The sequence below is a fragment of the Oncorhynchus clarkii genome, chromosome 3 (genome assembly GCF_045791955.1).
Source record: "Oncorhynchus clarkii lewisi isolate Uvic-CL-2024 chromosome 3, UVic_Ocla_1.0, whole genome shotgun sequence".
In the NCBI taxonomy this organism is placed as follows: domain Eukaryota; kingdom Metazoa; phylum Chordata; class Actinopteri; order Salmoniformes; family Salmonidae; genus Oncorhynchus; species Oncorhynchus clarkii.
Genome location: NC_092149.1, coordinates 4943293 through 4962270, shown reverse-complemented (window position 1 = coordinate 4962270; position 18978 = coordinate 4943293). Strand labels below are relative to the sequence as shown.

At 41.0% G+C, this 18978-nt stretch overlaps 1 protein-coding gene across 1 annotated transcript in view; it reads right to left on the bottom strand.

Moving 5' to 3' along the window:
• Positions 1–214: 214 nt before the first annotated feature.
• Positions 215–18978, bottom strand: part of LOC139386931 (ankyrin repeat and IBR domain containing 1b) — a 53516-nt gene continuing 34752 nt past the window's right edge. Inside the window, exons 12-20 of the mRNA XM_071132826.1 lie at positions 14485–14619; positions 8582–8668; positions 8202–8268; positions 7809–7954; positions 5987–6165; positions 5738–5789; positions 5176–5278; positions 3550–3593; positions 215–1617 (exon numbers count right to left, since the gene is read on the bottom strand). Of these exons, the coding sequence (XP_070988927.1) occupies positions 727–1617; positions 3550–3593; positions 5176–5278; positions 5738–5789; positions 5987–6165; positions 7809–7954; positions 8202–8268; positions 8582–8668; positions 14485–14619 (1704 nt within the window). The 3' untranslated portion in view covers positions 215–726. The remainder of the gene's footprint in view (positions 1618–3549; positions 3594–5175; positions 5279–5737; positions 5790–5986; positions 6166–7808; positions 7955–8201; positions 8269–8581; positions 8669–14484; positions 14620–18978) is intronic.

Below are 18978 nucleotides of genomic sequence, written 5' to 3'. Positions count from 1 at the left end.
ACTCTCCTGTACAGCCTACTACAGCCTCCCTCAGAACCAAGTCCAAACACAATACAGTATATTTCAGCGGAAAACATTTAAGAATATGATCATCAATATCAACAAACAAAAAAATACTAGATCAAAAACTGTATTCACTATAATAATGCAGTATAATCACCTCACGTTGTAATCTAAAACAGATCATCTGAGAGAAGCAACTTGATCGTCATTCTTTTTCTCAGCAAATATCCCATTGTGGGTAATATAATACCAACAACACCCAGTCAAACACCTTCCATCTCGCTTCTGAGGAGTCCATCCAGTCCTCCGTCCGTCGTTCACCCGAGGGGGGGGGGGGCATCTCATGCCAGTATAGACCAGCTATCAAGTGTTTGATGTGTACTTGTAAACACTAGAAAGAGATCATAATATATCTCCTCCTAACACTACAATCAAGTCAGGATTAAATCCCCCCCCCAACACCATCACTGGCTCCTTGGTAATGTCCCCTCTCAGTCAGGATTGGTCCTCTCTCGCTCTCTCTCTGCATGTCAGTGGTTTGACCCCTCTGAAGGCTTCTGTCTTCTGTCAGACCAGGAGACTTTGCTCCTCCCATCTCATATGTTTCCTCCAATCAGAGTCATAAACAGGTGGATTTGCTCCACCAACTCGGAATTTTCCTCCAATCATAAATCAGACCAGGTGTATCTCCTCCATCCCCACTTAATATTTTTTTTCCACCAATCAGACAAGGTGTATCTGCTCCTCCCATTCTGAAGAGCTGGTGCTAGGCAGAAGGTCAGAGGTCACAGAGTCACACATGGGCGTGTCAACGTGAACGACGTTACCCCCAGCGAGCCTCTCCCCGGCCCGGTCCCCTGTCCCGGTAGTCACCATGTAGGACGGGGCCATGACCTCTGACCCCACCGTCAGGTCTAGATGGGTGGGTCTCTCCCTCTCAGCCTCCTTCTCCTCCAGGCCCTGAGAAAGGAAGGGGAAACAGTCCACATCTTCCCCCAGCTCGCCCTCGCCTTTCTGGGGCTTGGCACGGGGCTGGTGGAGGTCAGCTTGGACCTCCTCCTCCTCCACCTCGGAGGCTGTGTTGGCCGTGGTCTGTGCTGCCATGTTGAAGTCTAGGTCTGTGTCTGAGGAGGTGGTGGTGGTGGTGGAGGGGATGAGGGTGATGCTCTGAGGGTTCATGTCATGGAACCAGGCCATGATGTTACCCAGCAGGTTGGTGTTTGGGTGTGAGGGGTCCTGGAGCCCTGTTGATGCGGTGGTAGTGGAGTCCGCAGTACCATTGGAGGACGAGAACAGAGCCTGGCCTGAAGAAGGCTCCCTGAACGGGTTGAGATTGTGGTTGCTGTAGTGCTGCTGGGATGGGTGGTGGTGGTGTAATGCATAGACCCCTGAAACCCCTTCATAGAGGCGTTGGCTGCTGATGGCCCCCCGGGGCCCCACCTCCACCCTCTGGGACTCCGCGTCCAGTCTGGACGGGAGGGAGGTGCCGATGGCCCCTAGGGACGCCTCATTGGACAACAACTCTGGAGTGTCCCCGGCCGTCGCCAACCCAGACTCTTGGAGTGACAGCTGGATAGCCAATAGGATGTTGGGATCGTCCTCGTCCAATGAGCCCTGTTAACACATAAACAGAACGATGGGGGGAAGTAGGTCATGTGGAAAGGGACAAAGGCCTGGTAGAATACAACAGATTTAGTCTGTTTAAGACTATTGGTGATGTTTTTATGTCTAGTGAGGTGATTTTTTTATGTCTAATAAGGATGTTTTTATGTCTAATAAGGATGTTTTTATGTCTAAGTAAGGTGATGTTTTTATGTCTAATAAGGATGTTTTTATGTCTAGTAAGGTGGTGTTTTTATGTCTAGTAAGGTGATGTTTTTATGTCTAATAATAATGTTTTTATGTCTAGTAAGGTGATGTTTTTATGTCTAATAAGGATGTTTTTATGTCTAGTAAGGTGATGTTTTTATGTCTAATAAGGATGTTTTTATGTCTAAGTAAGGTGATGTTTTTATGTCTAGTGAGGTGATGTTTTTATGTCTAGTAAGGTGGTGTTTTTATGTCTAGTAAGGTGATGTTTTTATGTCTAGTGAGGTGATGTGTTTATGTCTAGTGAGGTGATGTGTTTATGTCTAGTGAGGTGATGTTTTTATGTCTAGTGAGGTGATGTTTTTATGTCTAGTAAGGTGATGTTTTTATGTCTAGTAAGGTGATGTGTTTATATCTAGTAAGGTGATGTTTTTATGTCTAGTAAGGTGATGTTTTTATGTCTAATAATGATGTTTTTATGTCTAGTAAGGTGATGTTTTTATGTCTAATAAGGATGTTTTTATGTCTAGTAAGGTGTTGTGTTTATGTCTAACAAGGATGTTTTTATGTCTAGTAAGGTGGTGTTTTTATGTCTAATAAGGATGTTTTTATGTCTAGTAAGGTGGTGTTTTTATGTCTAATAAGGATGTTTTTATGTCTAGTGAGGTGATGTGTTTATGTCTACTGAGGTGATGTGTTTATATCTAGTAAGGTGATGTGTTTATGTCTAGTAAGGTGATGTGTTTATGTCTAGTAAGGTGATGTGTTTATGTCTAGTGAGGTGATGTTTTTATGTCTAGTAAGGTGATGTTTTTATGTCTAGTGAGGTGATGTGTTTATATCTAGTAAGGTGATGTGTTTATGTCTACTGAGGTGATGTGTTTATATCTAGTAAGGTGATGTGTTTATGTCTAGTAAGGTGATGTGTTTATGTCTAGTGAGGTGATGTTTTTATGTCTAGTAAGGTGATGTGTTTATGTCTAGTGAGGTGATGTTTTTATGTCTAGTGAGGTGATGTGTTTATGTCTAGTAAGGTGATGTTTTTATGTCTAGTGAGGTGATGTGTTTATGTCTAGTGAGGTGATGTGTTTATGTCTAGTGAGGTGATGTTTTTATGTCTAGTGAGGTGATGTGTTTATGTCTAGTGAGGTGATGTGTTTATGTCTAGTGAGGTGATGTTTTTATGTCTAGTAAGGTGATGTGTTTATGTCTAGTAAGGTGATGTGTTTATATCTAGTAAGGTGATGTTTTTATGTCTAATAAGGATGTTTTTATGTCTAGTAAGGTGATGTTTTTATGTCTAATAAGGATGTTTTTATGTCTAGTAAGGTGATGTTTTTATGTCTAGTGAGGTGATGTTTTTATGTCTAGTAAGGTGATGTTTTTATGTCTAGTAAGGTGATGTTTTTATGTCTAGTGAGGTGATGTTTTTATGTCTAGTGAGGTGATGTTTTTATGTCTAGTGAGGTGATGTTTTTATGTCTAGTAAGGTGATGTGTTTATGTCTAGTAAGGTGATGTGTTTATGTCTAGTGAGGTGATGTTTCTGTGAAGACAGACGGTAAAGAAAAATGTTATCAAAAGTAAGAAATAAAACCCATTTTTATACCGGCAGGTCTAAACTTCACATCGGCACACAACATGTTATTTTTTTGTCTGTCGAATAAACTATCTGGCTTATATATAATAAGAGGTAAAGACGAATACACAGACGACATGAAAAACACACTGAACTCACCATGGGGGGACCAGGTCTTCGCCCACCGCCCATTTCCTGTGTGTCTGTTTTATGAATAAAAGAAGAAGAAGAAACCAGTCAGCCAGCCAGCCAGTCAGTCAGTCAGTCAGCCAGCCAGTCAGCCAGTCAGTCAGCCAGTCAGCCAGTCAGTCAGCCAGTCAGCCAGTCAGTCAGCCAGTCAGTCAGTCAGCCAGTCAGCCAGCCAGTCAGTCAGTCAGCCAGTCAGCCAGTCAGCCAGTCAGTCAGCCAGCCAGTCAGTCAGCCAGCCAGCCAGCCAGTCAGTCAGCCAGCCAGTCAGCCAGTCAGTCAGTCAGCCAGCCAGCCAGCCAGTCAGCCAGTCAGCCAGCCAGCCAGCCAGCCAGCCAGCCAGCCAGCCAGTCAGCCAGTCAGCCAGTCAGCCAGTCAGCCAGCCAGCCAGTCAGTCAGCCAGTCAGTCAGCCAGCCAGTCAGCCAGCCAGCCAGCCAGTCAGCCAGTCAGTCAGTCAACGTTACAGAACAATCACACTGACAAACTCACAGCTCAAACTATTCAAGGTCTTCCCAGCGAAAGGATAAGATATTATTCCTTTTGGTACTTTTTTTCTCCAGGAAAGAAGTCATTCATGTAAGTGAAAACACTGACCCCATTAATGGAGAAACGCATCAGCCTTTTAGGAAACACTTTCAGTCATAGCTGGATATCCTACAGAAATACCAGGTAGACAGATACCTGGAAACACATTCAGTCATAGCTGGATATCCTACAGAAATACCAGGTAGACAGATACCTGGAAACACATTCAGTCATAGCTGGATATCCTATAGAAATACCAGGTAGACAGATACCTGGAAACACATTCAGTCATAGCTGGATATCCTATAGAGATACCAGGTAGACAGATACCTGGAAACACATTCAGTCATAGCTGGATATCCTATAGAAATACCAGGTAGACAGATACCTGGAAACACATTCAGTCATAGCTGGATATCCTATAGAAATACCAGGTAGACAGATACCTGGAAACACATTCAGTCATAGCTGGATATCCTATAGAAATACCAGGTAGACAGATACCTGGAAACACATTCAGTCATAGCTGGATATCCTACAGAAATACCAGGTAGACAGATACCTGGAAACACATTCAGTCATAGCTGGATATCCTATAGTAATACCAGGTAGACAGATACCTGGAAACACATTCAGTCATAGCTGGATATCCTATAGAGATACCAGGTAGACAGATACCTGGAAACACATTCAGTCATAGCTGGATATCCTACAGAAATACCAGGTAGACAGATACCTGGAAACACATTCAGTCATAGCTGGATATCCTATAGAAATACCAGGTAGACAGATACCTGGAAACACATTCAGTCATAGCTGGATATCCTATAGTAATACCAGGTAGACAGATACCTGGAAACACATTCAGTCATAGCTGGATATCCTATAGAAATACCAGGTAGACAGATACCTGGAAACACATTCAGTCATAGCTGGATATCCTACAGAAATACCAGGTAGACAGATACCTGGAAACACTGCGACGGCTAGTCTAAAGCACTGAGACGGCGGCTAGCCTAAAACACTGCTATAGTATCTATCCATGTATCTTTTAGTTATTGATTCATTATTACCTAAAGTGCTGTCGCTATGCTCGTCAAGATGGGGAATGTCCCCTCTCTGTCTCCTCTGCTGACGATCCCTGTGTCTCCTCCGGTACTGAAACTCTGCATACTCCTGTAGGGTGAGACACCATGACGTCACAGGTCACAGGTCGTACGTCATACCGTACACACACACATTGAATAAACAGAAAACAATACCTTATAAAAAGCTGTGAATGTATAATTATTGTGCAATTTATAACTGTAGCAGCTCTATTAGCTTCCTAATAGTCACATGATTTAAAAATATAACAGTTAGCTAGATATTAGCTAGATATTCAGAACTACAACAGCTAGCTAGATATTCAGAACTACAACAGCTAGCTAGATATTCAGAACTACAACAGCTAGCTAGATTTTCAGAACTGCAACAGCTAGCTAGATATTCAGAACTACAACAGCTAGCTAGATATTCAGAACTGCAACAGCTAGCTAGATATTCAGAACTACAACAGTTAGCTCGATATTCAGAACTACAACAACAGTTAGCTAGATATTCAAAACTGCAACAGTTAGCTAGATATTTACTTACCTCAGGAGATGCAAAGCCCAAATACTCCCAGTCCCACGTTCCACCTCCAAAACTAGAAATACAAAAAGTACAATGTAAATAGCAGATATTCTGTTAAGTTATTAAAACACTTCAATTAGTGGAGAGAGAGAGAGAACAGAACACAGCAACTGCACGAGAAAACATCCCGAGTGAAAACACAATGGGGGGTGACCTTCATCTGCAATTGATTGATTTGGGGATTGAAAGGGTTTGTGAGGGGTCCCCCACCTGCGTCTAGGGGCCTCTGGGGAGTCGCTTGGGGCCACCCCCCGGGCGACGGAGGCCAGGAACTCCTGTCTCTTCTGCTGCACCAAACAGGCCGCTCGGATGATCTTGTGACGGGGAGTTCGGAGGTAAGGACGGTTGACTTTCTGAGCTAGGTCCTCTGTCACCATCTCCAAGTCAGTCTACACACAGACAGGAAGAGGCCAAACAAAAAGTATACAAACTGTAGAGGACAAGGTATCTCTTAGCTGTATAGTTTTAAACCATGAGGAAGCAGGGCCCTCTTCAATCTGCCTACACACAGACGGGAAGAGGCAAAACAAAAAGTCTATAAACTGTAGAGGACAAAAGTATCTCTGTATAGCTGTATAGTTTTAAACCATGAGGAAGCAGGGCCCTCTTCAACCTGCCGCCATAGGTGAACGCCTAACCGTGCCTAATGAACAGGCCAGCCGTGTGAGGAAGTCATTAACGAAGAGAGTAACTAATGAACAGGCCAGCCGTGTGAGGAAGTCATTAACGAAGAGAGTAACTAATGAACAGGCCAGCCGTGTGAGGAAGTCATTAACAAAGAGAGTAACTAATGAACAGGCCAGCCGTGTGAGGAAGTCATTAACGAAGAGAGTAACTAATGAACAGGCCAGCCGTGTGAGGAAGTCATTAACGAAGAGAGTAACTAATGAACAGGCCAGCCGTGTGAGGAAGTCATTAACGAAGAGAGTAACTAATGAACAGGCCAGCCGTGTGAGGAAGTCATTAACGAAGAGAGTAACTAATGAACAGGCCAGCCGTGTGAGGAAGTCATTAACGAAGAGAGTAACTAATGAACAGGCCAGCCGTGTGAGGAAGTCATTAACGAAGAGAGTAACTAATGAACAGGCCAGCCGTGTGAGGAAGTCATTACCGAAGAGAGTAAAAAGGGTTCCTGGCAACAAGATCTGTTATTTTAAAACCTCAGTGTTTGAGAGGAAGTCGGGTTTAAAACCTCAGTGTTTGAGAGGAAGTCGGTTTAAAACCTCAGTGTTTGAGAGGAAGTCGGTTTAAAACCTCAATGTTTGAGAGGAAGTCGGTTTAAAACCTCAGTGTTTGAGAGGAAGTCGGTTTAAAACCTCAGTGTTTGAGAGGAAGTCGGGTTTAAAACCACAGTGTTTGAGAGGAAGTCGGGTTTAAAACCTCAGTGTTTGAGAGGAAGTCGGGTTTAAAACCTCAGTGTTTGAGAGGAAGTCGGTTTAAAACCTCAGTGTTTGAGAGGAAGTCGGGTTTAAAACCTCAGTGTTTGAGAGGAAGTCGGGTTTAAAACCTCAGTGTTTGAGAGGAAGTCGGGTTTAAAACCTCAGTGTTTGAGAGGAAGTCGGTTTAAAACCTTAGTGTTTGAGAGGAAGTCGGGTTTAAAACCTCAGTGTTTGAGAGGAAGTAGGGTTTAAAACCTCAGTGTTTGAGAGGAAGTCGGGTTTAAAACCTCAGTGTTTGAGAGGAAGTCGGTTTAAAACCTCAGTGTTTGAGAGGAAGTCGGGTTTAAAACCTCAGTGTTTGAGAGGAAGTCTGTTTAAAACCTCAGTGTTTGAGAGGAAGTCGGTTTAAAACCTCAGTGTTTGAGAGGAAGTCGGTTTAAAACCTCAGTGTTTGAGAGGAAGTCGGTTTAAAACCTCAGTGTTTGAGAGGAAGTCGGGTTTAAAACCTCAGTGTTTGAGAGGAAGTCGGGTTTAAAACCTCAGTGTTTGAGAGGAAGTCGGTTTAAAACCTCAGTGTTTAAGAGGAAGTAGGTTTTTTTGACAAGACATTTCAGATGTTTTATATAATCCTCTCTCTTAAGATCCGTCCGTACCTGCATAAGTTCAAAAATCTCTTTCTTGGTGGATTTGATCTCCAGGAAGAAGCCGTAGGGGTAAGAGCACTTGAGGATGCGACGCGTCTTCAGCAGCTCCAGTACAGCGTCTTCAATGAACGTAGTGTCAGGTGGGCCTCCGTCTCCTGAGAGAGAAGAAGAGATCACGGATCAGGATTACTCCCGCTCTCATACACACCGACTCATCATATCACATTCAGAAGAGAAAAAGAAAAGTGATAGATTTGAAGTACTTTAAGAGAGTGTCTTTAATACATCTCCACTGATTTCAGTCTGTGTGTTGGTCTATTTATTTGACAATGGTTGTCTGTAAAACTAAATGGAACAAAACGCTGAAAAAAACACATTGACATGACGCGAATATCCACATACGTCCACTCAAGGCTCTGCTCAGCTGTTCCATCTTGTCTTTGGCTGTCTTCAACAGGCGCTGCTCCAGCTAGATGGAAGGACAGACAAGGTAAGGTCCCACTACAGGACTTTCTAAAGCTACATGACATTTAAACAAACCCAGCTCTGCCCTACTTACCTGGACAGGGTTGTTAGGCTACATCAGGACTTACTAAAGCTATTTACCTGGTAGCTGTGTTCATGGTTCTGGAAGCGGGTCCAGTATTTACCTGGTAGCTGTGTTCATGGTTCTGGAAGCAGGTCCAGTATTTACCTGGTAGCTCTGCTCATGGTTCTGGAAGCAGGTCCAGTATTTACCTGGTAACTGTGTTCGTGATTCTGGAAGCAGGTCCAGTTCTTACCTGGTAACTGTGTTCATGGTTCTGGAAGCGTGTGTAGTAATGCATGAAGCGGTCCAGTTCCTGGAATCCCTTGTGCTTCTTCTCAGCCTGCAATGACAAGAAGACGAGAGAAAAAATATATATAAATATTTTTAAAAACACTATACATTTATATAGCTTATAATGGACCCATATATTTATATGAATTATAACAGACCTATATATTTATATGAATTATAACAGACCTCTATATTTATATAACAGACCTATATATTTATATGAATTATAACAGACCTATATATTTATATAACAGACCTATATATTTATATAACAGACCTATATATCTATATGAATTATAACAGACCTATATATTTATATGAATTATAACAGACCTATATATTTATATGAATTATAACAGACCTATATATTTATATGAATTATAACAGACCTATATATTTATATGAATTATAACAGACCTATATATTTATATAACAGACATATATTTTTATATGAATTATAACAGACCTATATATTTATATAACAGACCTATATATTTATATAACAGACCTATATATTTATATGAATTATAACAGACCTATATATTTATATGAATTATAACAGACCTATATATTTATATGAATTATAACAGACCTATATATTTATATAACAGACCTATAAATTTATATAACAGACCTATATATTTATATAACAGACCTATATATTTATATGAATTATAACAGACCTATATATTTATATGAATTATAACAGACCTATATATTTATATAACGGACCTATATATTTATATGAATTATAACAGACCTATATATTTATATAACAGACCTATATATTTATATAACAGACCTATATATTTATATAACAGACCTATATATCTATATGAATTATAACAGACCTATATATCTATATGAATTATAACAGACCTATATATTTATATGAATTATAACAGACCTATATATTTATATGAATTATAACAGACCTATATATTTATATGAATTATAACAGACCTATATATTTATATGAAATATAACAGACCTATATATTTATATAACAGACCTATATATTTATATGAATTATAACAGACCTATATATTTATATAACAGACCTATATATTTATATGAATTATAACAGACCTATATATTTATATAACAGACCTATATATTTATATGAATTATAACAGACCTATATATTTATATAACAGACCTATATATTTATATAACAGACCTATATATTTATATGAATTATAACAGACCTATATATTTATATGAATTATAACAGACCTATATATTTATATAACAGACCTATATATTTATATAGCAGACCTATATATTTATATAAATTATAACAGACCTATATATTTATATGAATTATAACAGACCTATATATTTATATGAATTATAACAGACCTATATATTTATATAACAGACCTATATATTTACATAACAGACCTATATATTTATATGAATTATAACAGACCTATATATTTATATAACAGACCTATATATTTATATGAATTATAACAGACCTATATATTTATATGAATTATAACAGACCTATATATTTATATAACAGACCTATATATTTATATGAATTATAACAGACCTATATATTTATATAACAGACCTATATATTTATATAACAGACCTATATATTTATATGAATTATAACAGACCTATATATTTATATGAATTATAACAGACCTATATATTTATATGAATTATAACAGACCTATATATTTATATAACAGACCTATATATTTATATAACAGACCTATATATTTATATAACAGACCTATATATCTATATGAATTATAACAGACCTATATATTTATATGAATTATAACAGACCTATATATTTATATGAATTATAACAGACCTATATATTTATATGAATTATAACAGACCTATATATTTATATGAATTATAACAGACCTATATATTTATATAACAGACCTATATATTCATATGAATTATAACAGACCTATATATTTATATGAATTATAACAGACCTATATATTTATATAACAGACCTATATATTTATATGAATTATAACAGACCTATATATTTATATAACAGACCTATATATTTATATAACAGACCTATATATTTATATGAATTATAACAGACCTATATATTTATATGAATTATAACAGACCTATATATTTATATGAATTATAACAGACCTATATATTTATATGAATTATAACAGACCTATATATTTATATAACAGACCTATAAATTTATATAACAGACCTATATATTTATATAACAGACCTATATATTTATATGAATTATAACAGACCTATATATTTATATGAATTATAACAGACCTATATATTTATATAACAGACCTATATATTTATATAACGGACCTATATATTTATATGAATTATAACAGACCTATATATTTATATAACAGACCTATATATTTATATAACAGACCTATATATTTATATAACAGACCTATATATCTATATGAATTATAACAGACCTATATATCTATATGAATTATAACAGACCTATATATTTATATGAATTATAACAGACCTATATATTTATATGAATTATAACAGACCTATATATGTATATGAATTATAACAGACCTATATATTTATATGAAATATAACAGACCTATATATTTATATAACAGACCTATATATTTATATGAATTATAACAGACCTATATATTTATATAACAGACCTATATATTTATATGAATTATAACAGACCTATATATTTATATGAATTATAACAGACCTATATATTTATATGAATTATAACAGACCTATATATTTATATGAATTATAACAGACCTATATATTTATATGAAATATAACAGACCTATATATTTATATAACAGACCTATATATTTATATGAATTATAACAGACCTATATATTTATATAACAGACCTATATATTTATATGAATTATAACAGACCTATATATTTATATAACAGACCTATATATTTATATGAATTATAACAGACCTATATATTTATATAACAGACCTATATATTTATATAACAGACCTATATATTTATATGAATTATAACAGACCTATATATTTATATGAATTATAACAGACCTATATATTTATATAACAGACCTATATATTTATATGAATTGTAACAGACCTATATATTTATATGAATTATAACAAATAACTGCCCTATTTCGGGCCTGTAAATTGATTTAGAAAACAAAATCGGTCCAAAAAGTATGGGCCCAACGTTGAATGTCTAAATCCCGATGTGGCCCTCCAGACAAAATGATTCCCCACCCTGCTCTAGTCTTCCTGATGTGGCCCCACCCTGCTCTAGTCCTCCTGATGTGGCCCCACCTCGCTCTAGTCTTCCCGATGTGGCCCCACCCTGCTCTAGTCTTCCCGATGTGGCCCCACCCTGCTCTAGTCTTCCTGATGTGGCCCCACCCTGCTCTAGTCCTCCTGATGTGGCCCCACCTCGCTCTAGTCTTCCCGATGTGGCCCCACCCTGCTCTAGTCTTCCTGATGTGGCCCACCCTGCTCTAGTCTTCCTGATGTGGCCCACCCTGCTCTAGTCTTCCTGATGTGGCCTCACCCTGCTCTAGTCTTCCTGATGTGGCCCCACCCTGCTCTAGTCCTCCTGATGTGGCCCCACCTCGCTCTAGTCTTCCCGATGTGGCCCCACCCTGCTCTAGTCTTCCCGATGTGGCCTCACCCTGCTCTAGTCTTCCTGATGTGGCCCACCCTGCTCTAGTCTTCCTGATGTGGCCCCACCCTGCTCTAGTCTTCCTGATGTGGCCCCACCCTGCTCTAGTCTTCCTGATGTGGCCCCACCTCGCTCTAGTCTTCCTGATGTGGCCCCACCTCGTTCTAGTCTTCCTGATGTGGCCCCACCCTGCTCTAGTCTCTAGACTCACAGTGAGTCCCAAACGGCATCCTATTACCTATATAGTGTACTACTTTTAACCAGAGCCTATAGGGAATAGGTGATAGGGTGTCATAATCCCTATATAGTGCACTACTTTTAACCAGAGCCTATAGGGAATAGGTGGTAGGGTGTCATAATCCCTATATAGTGCACTACTTTTAAACAGAGCCTATGAGGGATAGGTGATAGGGTGTCATAATCCCTATATAGTGCACTACTTTTAACCAGAGCCTATGAGGGATAGGTGATAGGGTGTCGATTCAGCCAGCCACAGTGTCCTCTGCCAGCAATGACAAAACAACCGATTCTTATTGCCTCTCAGTCTCTCATCTCTCCCTGGCAGGGCTGGTCTTGGTGAGTGGAGTACAGCAATATAACACAGGACAAAGGTGGACTGCAGAAGTACATCTCTCCCTGGCAGGGCTGGTCTTGGTGAGTGGAGTACAGCAATATAACACAGGAGTGAGTGAGTGAGTGAGTGAGTGAGTGAGTGAGTGAGTGAGTGAGTGAAAGAGTGAGTGAAAGAGTGAGTGAAAGAGTGAGTGAAAGAGTGAGTGAGTGAGTGAGTGAAAGAGTGAGTGAGTGAGTGAGTGAAAGAGTGAGTGAGTGAGTGAGTGAAAGAGTGAGTGAGTGAGTGAGTGAGTGAGTGAGTGAAAGAGTGAGTGAGTGAGTGAGTGAGTGAGTGAAAGAGTGAGTGAGTGAGTGAGTGAGTGAGTGAAAGAGTGAGTGAGTGAGTGAGTGAGTGAGTGAAAGAGTGAGTGAGTGAGTGAGTGAGTGAAAGAGTGAGTGAGTGAGTGAGTGAAAGAGTGAGTGAGTGAGTGAGTGAAAGAGTGAGTGAGTGAGTGAGTGAAAGAGTGAGTGAGTGAGTGAAAGAGTGAGTGAGTGAGTGAGTGAGTGAGTGAAAGAGTGAGTGAGTGAGTGAGTGAAAGAGTGAGTGAGTGAAAGAGTGAGTGAGTGAAAGAGTGAGTGAGTGAGTGAAAGAGTGAGTGAGTGAGTGAAAGAGTGAGTGAGTGAGTGAGTGAGTGAGTGAAAGAGTGAGTGAGTGAGTGAGTGAAAGAGTGAGTGAGTGAGTGAGTGAAAGAGTGAGTGAGTGAGTGAGTGAAAGAGTGAGTGAGTGAGTGAAAGAGTGAGTGAGTGAGTGAGTGAAAGAGTGAGTGAGTGAGTGAGTGAAAGAGTGAAAGAGTGAGTGAGTGAGTGAAAGAGTGAGTGAGTGAGTGAGTGAGTGAAAGAGTGAGTGAGTGAGTGAGTGAGTGAAAGAGTGAGTGAGTGAGTGAAAGAGTGAGTGAGTGAGTGAAAGAGTGAGTGAGTGAGTGAGAGTGAGTGAGTGAAAGAGTGAGTGAGTGAAAGAGTGAGATAGTGAAAGAGTGAAAGAGTGAGAGTGAAAGAGTGAGTGAGTGAAAGAGTGAAAGAGTGAGTGAGTGAGTGAAAGAGTGAGTGAGTGAGTGAGTGAAAGAGTGAGTGATTGAGTGAGTGAAAGAGTGAGTGAGTGAGTGAGTGAGTGAGTGAGTGAAAGAGTGAGTGAGTGAGTGAGTGAGTGAAAGAGTGAGTGAGTGAGTGAGTGAGTGAAAGAGTGAGTGAGTGAGTGAGTGAAAGAGTGAGTGAGTGAGTGAAAGAGTGAGTGAGTGAAAGAGTGAGTGAGTGAGAGTGAGTGAAAGAGTGAGATAGTGAAAGAGTGAAAGAGTGAGAGTGAAAGAGTGAGTGAGTGAAAGAGTGAGTGAGTGAAAGAGTGAGTGAGTGAAAGAGTGAAAGAGTGAGAGAGTGAGTGAGAGAGTGAGAGAGTGAGAGAGTGAGTGAGAGAGTGAAAGAGTGAAAGAGTGAGATAGTGAAAGAGTGAAAGAGTGAGAGTGAAAGAGTGAGTGAGTGAAAGAGTGAGTGAGTGAAAGAGTGAGTGAGTGAAAGAGTGAAAGAGTGAAAGAGTGAGAGAGTGAGAGAGTGAGTGAGTGAGTGAGAGAGTGAGAGAGTGAGAGAGTGTGTGTGTGTGTGTGTGTATTCCACACCTCCACAGTCATGTCTTTGTTCTGCTCCTCCACCTGGTTGATGACCTCATAGCGGGTACAGCGGTAGTAACCTCCAGTAGACGAGCTGTGTTTCTTCCACTCCTCCAGACAGATCCAGCAGAAGTCATATTTACACTGCAGAGAGGGAGAGAGGGAAGAGGAGGTAGTCAGTCAGTAGCAGGACATACCAAGGCCCTAACCTCTGGTATGACTAAAGGTAGTCAGTCAGTAGCAGGAAATACCAAGGCCCTAACCTCTGGTATGACTAAATGTCAGTAGCAGGAAATACCAAGGCCCTAACCTCTGGCATGACTAAATGTCAGTAGCAGGAAATACCAAGGCCCTAACCTCTGGCATGACTAAAGGTCAGTAGCAGGAAATACCAAGGCCCTAACCTCTGGTATGACTAAAGGTAGTCAGTCAGTAGCAGGAAATACCAAGGCCCTAACCTCTGGTATGACTAAATGTCAGTAGCAGGAAATACCAAGGCCCTAACCTCTGGTATGACTAAAGGTCAGTAGCAGGAAATACCAAGGCCCTAACCTCTGGCATGACTAAAGGTCAGTAGCAGGAAATACCAAGGCCCTAACCTCTGGCATGACTAAAGGTCAGTAGCAGGAAATACCAAGGCCCTAACCTCTGGCATGACTAAAGGTCAGTAGCAGGAAATACCAAGGCCCTAACCTCTGGCATGACTAAAGGTCAGTAGCAGGACATACCAAGGCCCTAACCTCTGGTATGACTAAAGGTAGTCAGTCAGTAGCAGGAAATACCAAGGCCCTAACCTCTGGCATGACTAAATGTCAGTAGCAGGAAATACCAAGGCCCTAACCTCTGGCATGACTAAATGTCAGTAGCAGGAAATACCAAGGCCCTAACCTCTGGCATGACTAAATGTCAGTAGCAGGAAATACCAAGGCCCTAACCTCTGGCATGACTAAATGTCAGTAGCAGGACATACCAAGGCCCTAACCTCTGGCATGACTAAAGGTAGTCAGTCAGTAGCAGGAAATACCAAGGCCCTAACCTCTGGCATGACTAAATGTCAGTAGCAGGACATACCAAGGCCCTAACCTCTGGCATGACTAAAGGTAGTCAGTCAGTAGCAGGAAATACCAAGGCCCTAACCTCTGGTATGACTAAATGTCAGTAGCAGGAAATACCAAGGCCCTAACCTCTGGTATGACTAAAGGTCAGTAGCAGGAAATACCAAGGCCCTAACCTCTGGCATGACTAAAGGTCAGTAGCAGGAAATACCAAGGCCCTAACCTCTGGCATGACTAAAGGTCAGTAGCAGGAAATACCAAGGCCCTAACCTCTGGCATGACTAAAGGTAGTCAGTCAGTAGCAGGAAATACCAAGGCCCTAACCTCTGGCATGACTAAAGGTCAGTAGCAGGAAATACCAAGGCCCTAACCTCTGGCATGACTAAAGGTCAGTAGCAGGAAATACCAAGGCCCTAACCTCTGGCATGTCTAAAGGTCAGTAGCAGGAAATACCAAGGCCCTAACCTCTGGCATGACTAAAGGTCAGTAGCAGGAAATACCAAGGCCATAACCTCAGGCATGACTAAAGGTCAGTAGCAGGAAATACCAAGGCCCTAACCTCTGGCATGACTAAAGGTAGTCAGTCAGTAGCAGGAAATACCAAGGCCCTAACCTCTGGCATGACTAAAGGTCAGTAGCAGGAAATACCAAGGCCCTAACCTCTGGCATGACTAAAGGTAGTCAGTCAGTAGCAGGAAATACCAAGGCCCTAACCTCTGGCATGAGTAAAGGCAGTCAGTCAGTAGCAGGAAATACCAAGGCCCTAACCTCTGGCATGACTAAAGGTCAGTAGCAGGAAATACCAAGGCCCTAACCTCTGGCATGACTAAAGGTAGTCAGTCAGTAGCAGGACATACCAAGGCCCTACCCTCTGGCATGACTAAAGGTCAGTAGCAGGAAATACCAAGGCCCTAACCTCTGGCATGACTAAAGGTCAGTAGCAGGAAATACCAAGGCCCTAACCTCTGGCATGACTAAAGGTCAGTAGCAGGAAATACCAAGGCCCTAACCTCTAAAGCCTGGGACCCATAAGGGAGCCGGCCAAAGACGGTCTGTGGCTGGGTAGCTGGCCTGAAGCTCAAGAAGTTGCTGGAACGCGGACTGAACAAGAGTTTTCCCCCTGTGATTTAAAACTAATCAATGGTCCTCTATGTGTTCTCTTGATCTGCCACCAGGGAGTCACTCCATCCGTTTACACACCGCATACAGATCTATCCATCTGAGAGGAAATGTCCCGACTAGAGGTAAAACCACCGAACACTACTACCTTTCAACATGATTTACAGTCTGATTCAGCCCTCGGTGATTCCAACTAGAAACACGGCTTTGCTGGCTGTGTGGTGACAATGTAAAAAGGAAACTAAAACACAAAGCCAACTGCTGAAATCACTGTTGTCCTGAGGAGACAGGACTTGGATGGCACTCAAGATAATCTATAGTATATAGTGACTGACAGAGAGAGAGAAGAGAGTAACACACAGAGAGAGAGTGAGAGAGAGTAACAGAGAGAGAGAGAGGAAGAGAGAAGAGGAGAGAGTAACAGAGAGAGAAGAGAGTAACACACAGAGAGAGAGAGAGAAGAGAGAGAGTAACAGAGAGAGAGAGAGAGTAGAGGAGAGCGTAACAGAGAGAGACAGAGAGTAACAGAGAGATAGACAGAGAGAAAGAGAGAGAGAGGAAGAGAGAAGAGAGTAACAGAGAGAGAGAGAGAACGACAACATCATGTAGTACAACAGACATATCACTCACTACAACATCATGTAGTACAACAGACCTGTCACTACAACATCATGTAGTACAACAGACCTGTCACTACAGCACTACAACATCATGTAGTACAACAGACCTGTCACTACAACATCATGTAGTACAACAGACCTGTCACTACAACATCATGTAGTACAACAGGACTGTCACTACAGCACTACAACATCATGTAGTACAACCGACCTGTCACTACAGCACTACAACATCATGTAGGACAACAGACCTGTCACTACAACATCATGTAGTACAACAGACCTGTCACTACAACATCATGTAGTACAACAGACCTGTCACTACAACATCATGTAGTACAACCGACCTGTCACTACAGCACTACAACATCATGTAGTACAACAGACCTGTCACTACAACATCATGCAGTACAACAGGCCTGTCACTACAACACTACAACATCATGTAGTACAACAGACCTGCCACTACAGCACTACAACATCATGTAGGACAACAGGCCTGTCACTACAACATCATGTAGTACAACAGACCTGTCACTACAGCACTACAACATCATGTAGGACAACAGACCTGTCACTACAGCACTACAACATCATGTAGGACAACAGACCTGTCACTACAGCACTACAACATCATGTAGTACAACAGGACTGTCACTACAACATCATGAAGTACAACAGACCTGTCACTACAACATCATGTAGTACAACAGACCTGTCACTACAGCACTACAACATCATGTAGGACAACAGACCTGTCACTACAGCATCATGTAGGACAACAGACCTGTCACTACAGCACTACAACATCATGTAGGACAACAGACCTGCCACTACAACATCATGTAGTACAACAGACCTGTCACTACAACATCATGTAGTACAACAGACCTGTCACTACAACATCATGTAGTACAACAGACCTGTCACTACAACATCATGTAGTACAACAGACCTGTCACTACAACATCATGTAGTACAACAGACCTGTCACTACAACATCATGTAGTACAACAGACCTGTCACTACAACATCATGTAGTACAACAGACCTGTCACTACAACATCATGTAGGACAACAGACCTGTCACTACAGCACTACAACATCATGTAGTACAACAGACCTGTCACTACAGCACTACAACATCATGTAGGACAACAGGACTGTCACTACAGCATCATGTAGGACAACAGGACTGTCACTACAACATCATGTAGTACAACAGACCTGTCACTACAACATCATGTAGTACAACAGACCTGTCACTACAGCACTACAACATCATGTAGTACAACAGGCCTGTCACTACAGCACTACAACATCATGTAGTACAACAGGACTGTCACTACAGCATCATGTAGGACAACAGGCCTGTCACTACAACAGGCCTGTCACTACAACCACACGTAGGACAACAGGCCTGTCACTACAACAGGCCTGTCACTACAACAGGCCTGTCACTACAACAGGCCTGTCACTACAACATCATGTAGGACAACAGGCCTGTCACTACAGCCCTCAGGCTAGTACAGAGCTGACGACAGTCCCCAAGGCCCGTGTCTCTCTACTCTCAACATACCCATTCATCTCTTTCAGCTACAGCAGAACAGTCCTGGTGGATGTGATTTAGGCCTAGTGACAGATGTCTTCTCTCGTTTCTGGTTGTGTTGAATGTGACAACGTGAGACATGTTTTAAATGGCTTTTGGG